Genomic DNA, 10,309 nt, shown 5'->3' with positions numbered 1-10,309 from the left:
AACCCTCCGCCAGCCCAGGCCTAACATAGGTCAGGGCCCCCTACCCCACTTCTGCACCCCATACTCGTGTCCCCCACCCTGCAAGACTGTTGGGGGCCAGGGGCTGCAGTAGGTATCCAGACAGGGGCTTCGGCAGGCTGAGCAGGCAAAGGCTTGCAGGTGGGAGGAAGGCGGAAGGGGGTGGGGGATGGGGGAGGTGGAGGGAGACGCCGGGCAGGCCGCGGCCCCTCCCCGCTACCTCCCTGCGCGCCGCCGGCGACAGTGCCCCTCCTGGGCAGGGGGCGGAGAAGACGGCGACGGGAGGGGAGGAGGCGGCGGCGGAGGCGGGATTTGGAGTTTCCCTCCGCAGCGGCGGCGGCGGCGGCGGCCCCTAGGCTCCAGACGAGGCCGCCGCCCGAGGCTCCGGTGGCGCTCGGCGGCAGTGGCGGTGACGCTTCCCGCCGCCCGGGCTTCGGAAACTTCCCGACCGCCACGAGCGGAGCCGGCGCAGGAAGCCGAGCGGAACGGAGGTGAGCGGAGGTGAGCGGAGCACGCGGTGCCAAGGCACCCACCCCCACCCCACCCCCACCCGGCCTGGCCGCCTTCCGACGTGTGCTCCTTCACCCTGCACCCCCAAAGTCTTGCCAACGCACACCCCACGGGGCGGGTGCACGCGCCCCTGCGAGACCGGCTTGGTCCTGCCACCGCACACCCCCCGCATCCCGCCCGTTCACCTCCCGTGTCCTCTGACACGCACACCCCCTGCCATGTATACGCGCGCGCACAAACCATGCACCGGGGACCCAGGTCCCTGCAGTGCAAACAACAGCAGCCCCTAACCTACCACCCACCACTATCCCCAACTCAGGCCAGCACCCATCCCAGACCCTGCCACGCCTCAATACACACCCAGGCACATACATATTCCCACCACATCCCTGCACTCTGCACTACCTTAGCTCCCCTCACCGTGCCCCCACCATCTCCGACTCCCCATATGCTCATTACAGACACCCCACCCACATTCCCAGCCCAGAGACACTGCAATCCACCCACCCCAAGCGAAGCCCCACCACTAATCCACACCCCAGTGGCTGACACTCCCCACTTCCCGCAGCCAGGCCCACTCCCCAGCACTCGCTCTCAGACACCCCAACATGTATGCACAGCTGCTGGACTCCCGCTCTCCAGCACCCTGCCCCGCCCCCGTCACAAATAACCCTCAACAGCCCCCCAGCACATCCCTGAGTCCCTCCTACCACCACCCCCAACACCTGGCACGCGGGCTCTAGAGGCTGCCGCATTTGGTGACATCCCTGCCAGGCTCCTCTGACTCGCCTTAGGCAGCAGCTTGCCATCCTGAAAGCCCCCAGGTGCCTCCCTAAACAGACTTTGAGTCTCCCCAGCGACTGGTTTGGGCTCTTCCCTAAGAGATAAAGAAGGCACTTGGGGCGCAAGGTACCGTACTTAGATATTGGGGCGCCTATGGGGGGCGGGGAGGAGGAAGCGAGAGGCAGGCACTGAAATGGAGGCAGTGCACGTAGTAGGTGAGTTCCACAAAGACAGAAATTCACGCAGTGTGTGTGCCTGTCTGTGTGTGTGTTGGGGAGAGAAATGTGTGTGCACATGTGCTTGTGCGTGGGGGCAGGGGGGAGCAGTGTACAACCCGCTGAGAGAAAAAGCAGGAGCAGCACCCTCCTGGGCTCTCTCGTGCAACAATTGGTTTCATTCATTCACGGCTTTGTTAACGAGCATTTCTTCCCTGAGTGCCCGGCTGGTGCCAGGCCCTGCACCGGGGGCTGGGGCTAGCTTGGGGTCGGGCACACCCCGCTCCTGCCTTGGAGGAACTTCCAGTCCCACGAGGTGACCGACCAGGAAAAGCAGAAAGCCATCCTCAGAGGAAAGTGTATTTGGTCGGAAAAGACACTGGATTTGGCAGGAACGCTGTCGCTGGGAGTTGTGCTCCCGGCCATGTGACCGGGCCGCGCAGCCGAAATCCTGCCACTCGGCCCGGCGGGAACCGTGCATTTCGAAATGGGGGGATGGAGGGGGAGGCGGGGCGCCGCTCTCCGGAGGCTCTGGGGACCAGAGGGCGCACGCGGCACGCTAGGGGCCTACTGGCCCCAAGGTCCCAGTGGCCTCCAAGGGGCAGTGGCCGGGCGGGGCGGGGACCAGGGGCGCCCGGCGTGGGCTGGGGCTGCGGGCAAAGCGCCCACCCTGCGGAGAGCGCGCTGCCTTGCTCCGCCCGCCGGAGGGGCCTGGAGAGGCCCAGGCGCGCAGCCCGCCTCCCCCTGCCCAGCCCGCCCGGGAAGCAGGCGCGGGGCAGGGTGGGCGCCCCGAGTGGGCGCCCAAGCAGGCGCTGCCGGGGGGCGTGAGTGCGGGCGGGCCCAGAGAGGGTCGGGGGAAGGGGGCTTGGCTGCGCTCAGCCCTGCAGTGCGGAGGTGGCAACAGGTTGCAGTTCGTCCTGCTGCTGGCGCAGCGGGCGCTGCTGGCGCTGGGCACAGAGCACTTGCTTTCCCGGTTGGAGGGCTTGCCAGCAGGATTGGGAGCAAGGTGCAGGAAAGCCACTCTTCAGGCTTTGGAGACAAAGGTCCCATCACAACCCCTCCCTGGGGGTTTTCTTGGAGTCTAGCTTCCTCTCCCTTCACTGTTGCAGAAGTTGCCTCCCTCATCATCATCTTCCCAGCCAGGCTCCCATCACCTCCTCCAGGAAGCCCTCTCCAGAAAGCATGCCTGGGCATCTCAGGAGCTCCTACCTCCCTCAGGGTTAGCGACCCTCTCTCCAACCACACTGAGCCCCCATGATAGCGTGGGTGGGAACATGTGTTTCTCTTCTTCCCTCTCAGGTGGACCTTGCCACTTCCACTGCCTACAACACAGCCAAGCCAGGCACCCCAGGCTGGTACATTGCAGAACCTCTTGGTACCTTCAACCCCTACCATCCCAGGGTCCCACCCACGGGTACAGCGGACCTGAAGGGAGCCCCTAGGCTTGGGCCCCATGGCCAGGTGGCAGCCTACCTCTGCCTCTGTGAGCAAGGATGGAGGGATAAGAGACACTAGAAGACAGAGTCCCTGCCCAAGAGCACGTGGGACAGGGAAAATGGGCCCTGCTCAGACCCCAACCCCGTCCCCGACTTCCCAAACTTCTGTTCTTGGGCATTGCAGCCTCAGGGAACTGAGGTCTGGAGCACAGAGGAGGGAGACCACAGACTGGCCTAGGAGATGGACAAAGGCTGCCTGGAGGAAGGCACCTTGTGGGGGGAAGGCTGAAGGAACAGAATCTGGACAGGATGCAGAGAGAGGCCTGGGCTGAGGGAAGGGGGACACAAACCAGCTGCCTGGGGCCCCTGGATGCTGTTGATAGGACTCATCCCAGAGGCCAGGACATGGTGGGCTGTGGCCAAAGATTAGACCCAGGCTGGTGACCCACCAGGCCAGAAAGGGAGGGGTGACTGGAGGCCCCTTTGAAGCAGCCTGGCTCTCCCCAGCATTACCTCCTGAGTCTTCTCATCTTACTCTGGTCTGCGAGGAGTCTTTAGTAGTTGTCCTGGGCTTAACTAACCTACATTTTGGCCTTCCAGTGGCTTTGAGCCCTTCACTCCTTAGTTACACGACTGTGATACCTGTCCTATCTGCATAGAGCTCAGCCTTCTTTTACTTGGTTCCTTAGGGTAGATTCCCAGAAGTGGCCAGAGGGTGTGAATCTTCTTAGCTCTGCGTGCATATTACCAAATTAATTTTCAAAAAGGGCCAACAGAATCCTCCAGCAACCAGCAATAGAGCAGCAGGCCGGTTTCACAGCACCCTTGCCAGCACTGGGTGTTCTCATTTTGAGAACATTTTACTAATGTAATAGGTGGGAAGTGTTACCTTGTTTTCTGTTGTTACCTTGGTTTTTAAATTTGTTTTCCTTCCATGCCTGATGTTGAAACTTCCCCCAAACCTCTTGTACCCAGTTGGGTTTCCTCCTTCATGCAGTCTTTTCTGGTTCCTTGCCCATTTATCTATCGGAAGCTTAACCTTTCAATTAATTTGTATGAGATTCATCTTATCTGCTGTACATTTGCTCTGCTATTTGCTTTGGATGGGTTTTAAGCAGAGAAGGAACATAGAACCAGACTTTTCAGAAATCTTCCCCACCTCATTTAATTATCTCCACACTGATCACACCTGGTATTATATTGTTTGGTCCCATTAATTATGGACCTGTCCTACTAACCTGGGAGCTCTGTGCAGGCAGAGATCCTGTGTGTCCTGCCTGTTCATCATCCTGTGTCCGTGGACGATCTGGAGGCCACTGGCCTTTGTTGAACGAATGCTTTGGTGCAGGGCAGGGCAGGGCAGGGCAGGGCAGAGGATGATTGAGGCAGACAGACCTGGAGGCAGGGAAAGAGCTTTGGAAGCTGTGACAGTGACCTAGTCAAGAGCTGGCAAATGCAAGCCTTTGGCCAGAGCGAGGCAGCGAGGAGAATACAGATGTGAGTGAGACTTAAGTAGAAACTACTTGGCTCTTGACTAGACAGGAGGCAGAGGGAGAAGCTGGGGTGACTCCCAGGATCAATAATGTGATAAGAGCAGAATGTCCCGGTTTGGAGCTGGGAGCTCAGAGCTCCTGGGTGCCTTTGGTCAGGCCTGTGTGAATGAAGCCATTTGGGGTGCCCCGAAGCTGCCTTCTGCCTGCCTAGCCCTCCAGCCAGCCTTAGGCAGAGTTCTGGGCCAGAAAGCAGCAATGGATTTCCTGTTCTGTTTCCTCCTCCCCTCCACGATTTCAGTGGCATCCCATGGCAGCCCAAGGTGGTGGCTAGGTTGAGCCCACTATATAGATGGGGCCACTGAAATCCAGTCAGGGGACATGATGGTAGAGGGTCATCAAGTGTATAGGGCTGGAGGCAGCCTCTGGGGCAGGGGCACTGAGCTGTTGTCCCCACCCCTCCCCCTGCCTCCAGGGGCCTGACTGGCGCCGGCCAGGGGAGTTGTGGCTGGTCCCCTGCTGGGCCCCTGACCTGCCCTTGGCCTCTGCCCTGGCCCAGTCCCGCTTGGGTGGAAGTCCCAGCTCAGCGCGCCACTTGCGGGGGGCCCACCCGACTGCTTTCGCTGTCACTGGTTGGCTGGCTGGACCCCGGAGCCCGCCCCGTTGCCCCGCCCCTCTAAACGGTAACTCCTGGTCCAAACGCAGCGGCTTCCAAGGTGGAAGCCAGGTCCTTCTGCTAGGAAGCAGCTAGCGCGCGGGCGGCTCAAGACTTTGTTTCCACGTGCGTGCCTGCTCGGCCGCACAGCCTTCTTCCCAGCGGCCCGACCCGGGGACACCCTGTCCGGGGACTGCGATCCGCGTCCCGCGGTGGCGGTGGCCGAGACATCGGCGGAAAGCCACCCACCGCGGGATCACGCCTCAGGTCTCTCTTCTTTCTCCGGGCTTGGGGGGTGGGAAGGACCAGAGCCGGGTCAGCTCGGAGAGGGCTAGACAAGGCCCATCACTTCCACCCCACCTTTATTCCCTGGGCCCACCTGACCGCGGAGGGGACCTTATTCTTGATCACCGCTCACACGCACACACACCCAAAGTCCGAAGCTGGAACTTGGGGAGTTATTTCGGGGAGGCCGATCAAGAAAAGCAGAAACAAGGTGTGAAGGAAGGCGGCCGTGGTCTTGGAACACCCCAGGAGGGTCTGGGAAGGAACCCGCGGCTCTCAAAGGAGCCGCTGGATACCCAGGCTTGCTCTTCTGGGGGACCTCTCACACTTCCTTTCCCAGGGCGGTGAACAGTGACAGGGCACCCAGGTGGCTGCCTCAGGTGTTTTTCTTGGGGCGCACAGAGTGCCTTCTGAGTGTCCTCACTGTGAGAGGGGCAGGAGAAGAGAATCGGGGGTAGAGGGTGTCCCTGCGGGTGTTCTGGGCGCCTGCTTTCACATCTTGACCCCTGGGCTGCGCCCTATGGCAGCCGGATACGGAGGACTCAGGCTCACGACACGTGCCTTCCCTCTCTCCGCAGCGCCAGCGGTCCGACGTGCCAGAAGCCGCGAACCCATGGAGGGTCTGGGCCGCTCGTGCCTGTGGCTGCGCCGGGAGCTCTCGCCCCCGGGGCCGCGGCTGCTGCTCCTGGACTGCCGCAGCCGCGAGATGTTCGAGTCGGCGCGCATCATCGGGGCGCTGAGCGTGGCTCTGCCGGCGCTGCTGCTGCGCCGCCTCCGGCGGGGGAGCCTGTCGGTGCGCTCACTTCTGCCGGGGCCGCCACTGCAGCCGCCCCCGCCCGCTCCGGTGCTCCTGTATGACCAGGGCGGGGGCCGGCACCGGCGCGGAGAGGCCGAAGCCGAGGAGTGGGATCCCGAATCGGTGCTGGGCACTCTGCTCCAGAAGCTGCGGGAGGAAGGCTACCTGGCTTACTATCTACAAGGTAGGCGAGAGCGGTGGTGCGGTGGGCACCGGCCGGGGGAGGATCCCAGCCCGGGAAGCAGGACCCCATCTTCCGAAGGGATTCGCAGTTCATTTGACCTTGAGCAAGCCCCGCTTTTCTGTCTAAAGTGGAGGTGAGATACCCTCCCCTGAGCATGACCTTGGGCAAGTCCTTCACCCGTGGGAGCCTCAATTTCTGAGTCTGGAAAATGGGGAGAATCTGGCTGACTTGACCTGGCTGGCTCGCAGGGTGCTCAAGAATGGCGAACACGTGCAGGCTCCTAGCCTTCCAGAGATAGTAATACCACCTCCTCTAGCTTCTCAGCCATGGACAAAGGAGACAGGGGACACAGAAGGACAAATCATGCTCTGCAAAGGCTCTGGAAGCGGGGAGAGGAAGAGAGAGAAAAGCAGTGAAGGCAGAAGGAGGCCTGAGCAGAAAGTAGAGACCTATTTCCCCCGTATAGTCATGGCGGGGTTGGGGTATGGAAGGGAGACAAGCTGATACAGGCTTGTTGGCTCCTTGCCAACAGACATACACACACACACCAGAGGTCCAGGGTAGGGACAGGGTTCTCATGAACCTGCAGAGCCGGTTGTCCCCACCTCCCCACTGAAGAGGGTCATTGGGCTGTGTTCCCTTGCTCCATTCTGAATGCACAGTGATATAGAAAGACACAAAGTGCTGGGTTTCCAGGCTCCCACCACAGCTCAGAGAAATAGAAGATATCTGTAGACCATGGAAATGCTTGCTTCTTGGGACTTTGGAACCATCCAGGTGGAATGTCACATTCTCTCCCAGGCTCCCCTCCTCTTGGGGTCTCATTTCATCCCTGAAGACAGCACAGCCCTGCCCGGTTTTGCTCAGTGGTTAGAGCATCGACCTGAGGACCAAGGAGTCCTGGGTTCGATTCTGGCCAAGAGCACGTGCCTCGGTGGCAGCCAATCAATGTCTCTCTCTCTCTCTCTCTCTCTCTCTCTCTCTCTCTCTTTCTCTCTCTCCCCCTTCTTCCCTCCCTCCCTCCCTCCCACTCTGAAGATAAGTGTAAAAATGTCCTCGGGTGAGGATTTTTTTAAAAAGAGAGAGAGAGCACGGAGATGGCTGTGACCTGGCCCCTGCCATCAGGGTGCTCCTGGTTGAGCAACACAGGGAGACGTCCAGGCAGAGAATTCACATCTGAACCTTTCTTCTTTTTTTTTTTTTTTTGTTAATCTTCACCTGAGGATATTTTTTTCCATTGATTTTCAGAGAGTGGAAGGGAGGAAGGGAAAGGGGGGAGAAATAGAGAGAGAGAAACATTGATGTGAGAGAGACACAGATTGGTTGCCTCCCGCATGCACCCTGACCCAGGCTGGAGATTGAATCTGCAACCCAGGTACATGCCCTTGGCCGGGAATCGAACCCGCAACCCTCAGTGTATGGGCCAATGCTCTAGCCACTTAGTAACATCGGCCAGGGCACCTTTCCTCTTTTTTAACTCGTGGCCGCCATCCTCCCCAAGATTAGCAGTACATCTAGACTCTATTGAGCCCTGGTGCCTGTCTCAGCTTGGCCCTGGGAGTGGCTCTGCCTGGGTCCAGCAGCCACAGTGGGTACTTGCTGTCCAGAAGAGTAGCCAACAGTACGAGGTGAGGGTGGCTGGGCTGCCCAAAGCGCACCACACGGTGACATCAGTACAGAACAGGCTGCCGGCTTTTGAGTTCCCTTCGGGAACATCTGCAAGCCCCCTCAGGTGTCAGGGCTGTCTAGGGTCAGTCCCCTATCCCCAGCTAGGGGCACTTGGCTGCTCGGGAGGCCAGATCAGCAGAACCCTCCCTCTCTCTTCCCAGGTGGCTTCAGCAGATTCCAGGCTGAGTGCCCTCACCTGTGTGAGACCAGCCTCAACAGCCGTGGTGGACCAAGCATGGCCATGGTGCCCAGCCCAGTAGTGGGGCTGGGCGGCCTGTGCCTGAGCTCTGATTGCTCTGACGCAGAATCCGAACCTGACCGAGATTCCATGAGCTGTGGCCTGGATTCGGAGGGTGCCACGCCCCCCCCATCGGGGCTGCTGCCATCCTTCCCTGTCCAGATCCTGCCCAACCTCTACCTGGGCAGTGCCCGAGATTCGGCCAACGTGGAAAGCTTGGCCAAGCTAGGCATCCGCTACATCCTCAATGTCACCCCCAACCTCCCTAACCTTTTTGAAAAGAACGGTGACTTTCACTACAAGCAGATTCCCATCTCGGACCACTGGAGCCAGAACTTGTCCCAGTTCTTTCCTGAGGCCATTGCATTCATTGGTGAGTCCACCCTGCCCTCCCCTTACTCCCTCCTTCCCCCAGGCCTGGCTCCTGGCCTCTCCCAGTTCTTCCCCCTCTCCCTCACGAGGGCTCCTCCTGGGTTTAGCTGCCATCCCCAGAACCCACAGCCAGGACTGCACTTCTGGGGTTAGGCAGTGTTGGGGCAAGAGTCCTCTGGCCGAACAGGGCTCCCAGGCAAACCTGGCCAGGGCCACCTGGCTTGGAGGGCAGGACAGGGTGGGAGCTGCGAGGGCCCCTCCAGAAGGCCACTGGCCTGCACCTCACGCTGGTCCCCACTCTGCCCCCACCTAGATGAGGCCTTGGCCCAGAACTGCGGGGTGCTTGTCCACTGCCTGGCGGGTGTCAGCCGCTCTGTCACCGTCACCGTGGCCTACCTCATGCAGAAGCTCCACCTCTCGCTCAATGATGCCTACGACCTGGTCAAGCGGAAGAAGTCTAACATCTCGCCCAACTTCAACTTCATGGGGCAGCTGCTGGACTTCGAGCACAGTCTGCGGCTGGAGGAGAGGCGTGCCCGGGAAGGGGGCAGTGGGGGGCAGGAGTCTGCTGCCTCCGACCCACCCTCCTTCTTCACCACCCCCACCAGCGATGGTGTCTTTGAGCTAGACCCCACCTAGGGCCCTGCCCCGCCCCCCCCAATGGGTGCTCCTGACCACCCATGAGCTGGGGGAGAGGGAGGGAGGGAGGGACTTACATGTAAGCAGGGGTGGGGGGAGGGGGGAGGGGGATGGGGGGAGAGCACAATACCTCATGCGGGGGCTGTGGGAAGAGGCAGAAGCTGGGAACCCCTCCAGGGTGGCCACCGGGAGGGAGAGATATTGCCCTGCCCACTTGAAACATCCTCGGGAATCCTATTAAATGTGCCTATGGGCCAGCTGGGACCACCAGCCTGACCCCTTGCCGCTTTGGGGCGGAACCACGCTCCAGAAACTGCCTCTTCTGCGACTGTTATTTTTTTCTTTGGGGGGGGGGTCCCACTCCTAGGGACCATTCCAGGTGACTGCCTGTTCCCAGCCCCAGGCCCTGTGCGCTCTGCCAGTGCAGCTGGGCTCCGAGCCTCCCTGTGGTTTCCCCCTTCAGGAAGGGCGTGTGCCTGCTCTAGCCACCTCATTTGCCGCAGGGACCTGCTCCCAATCCCATCCCTGTCCCCAAATGGCTGTTTATGGGGAGGGGTTCACCACCACCACCAGTGCAGTCACCTCCCTGCTTCTCTGCCAAGGGCTTCCCAGGGGGTGTGGACTCAGAGGTGCAGTGGCCACCCAGTGTTCATGGGGACAGCCCGTCTCTGGGTGGCTTCTTGCTGGGCAGCACCACTGGGGAGACTGCTGGCCTGAGAGCCATTGGGAGGGTTCCCAGCCACACATCTGGCGCCCTGTTTATCCACTTGACATTTGAAAAGATGCTTTTTTTCCTCTTTCCCAGATGTCTTGACGGGATCACTGGGGCTCTTTGTGACTGAGGGTGGTCAAACTGCCACAGGAGAAGATGGGGTCTCAGAGCAAGACTGGGGATAGGGGATGGGAAGAAGAAGGCCTGAATTTTGATGCTGCGGGTCCCACACAGCCACACACACAAACACACACACAGCCATTCACTGCAGTACACACCCCACGTGGGCGGTGGGCAGCGGGCGACGG

General features: G+C 60.5%; 1 protein-coding gene across 1 annotated transcript; it reads left to right on the top strand.

Annotated features, from left to right (window-relative positions):
• Positions 1 to 340: 340 nt before the first annotated feature.
• Positions 341 to 9,289, top strand: DUSP9 (dual specificity phosphatase 9). The gene is made up of 4 exons (XM_036271545.1): positions 341 to 509; positions 5,971 to 6,372; positions 8,202 to 8,651; positions 8,964 to 9,289. The coding sequence occupies exons 2-4, from the start codon at positions 6,006 to 6,008 to the stop codon at positions 9,287 to 9,289; spliced, it is 1,143 nt and encodes a 380-aa protein (XP_036127438.1). The 5' UTR covers positions 341 to 509; positions 5,971 to 6,005.
• The last annotated feature ends 1,020 nt before the right edge of the window (positions 9,290 to 10,309 follow it).

The sequence above is a fragment of the Molossus molossus genome, unplaced genomic scaffold (assembly GCF_014108415.1).
Source record: "Molossus molossus isolate mMolMol1 unplaced genomic scaffold, mMolMol1.p scaffold_m16_p_2, whole genome shotgun sequence".
Taxonomy (NCBI): domain Eukaryota; kingdom Metazoa; phylum Chordata; class Mammalia; order Chiroptera; family Molossidae; genus Molossus; species Molossus molossus.
This window is presented reverse-complemented; position numbering and strand designations above follow the sequence as displayed.

Coding starts and splice junctions, on each gene's coding strand:
- DUSP9 (XM_036271545.1), top strand. CDS start 6,006: ATGGAGGGTCTGGGCCGCTCGTGCCTGTGGCTGCGCCGGGAGCTCTCG. Junction 6,373..8,201: donor CCTGGCTTACTATCTACAAG/GTAGGCGAGAGC, acceptor CTCTCTTCCCAG/GTGGCTTCAGCAGATTCCAG. Junction 8,652..8,963: donor TGAGGCCATTGCATTCATTG/GTGAGTCCACCC, acceptor GCCCCCACCTAG/ATGAGGCCTTGGCCCAGAAC.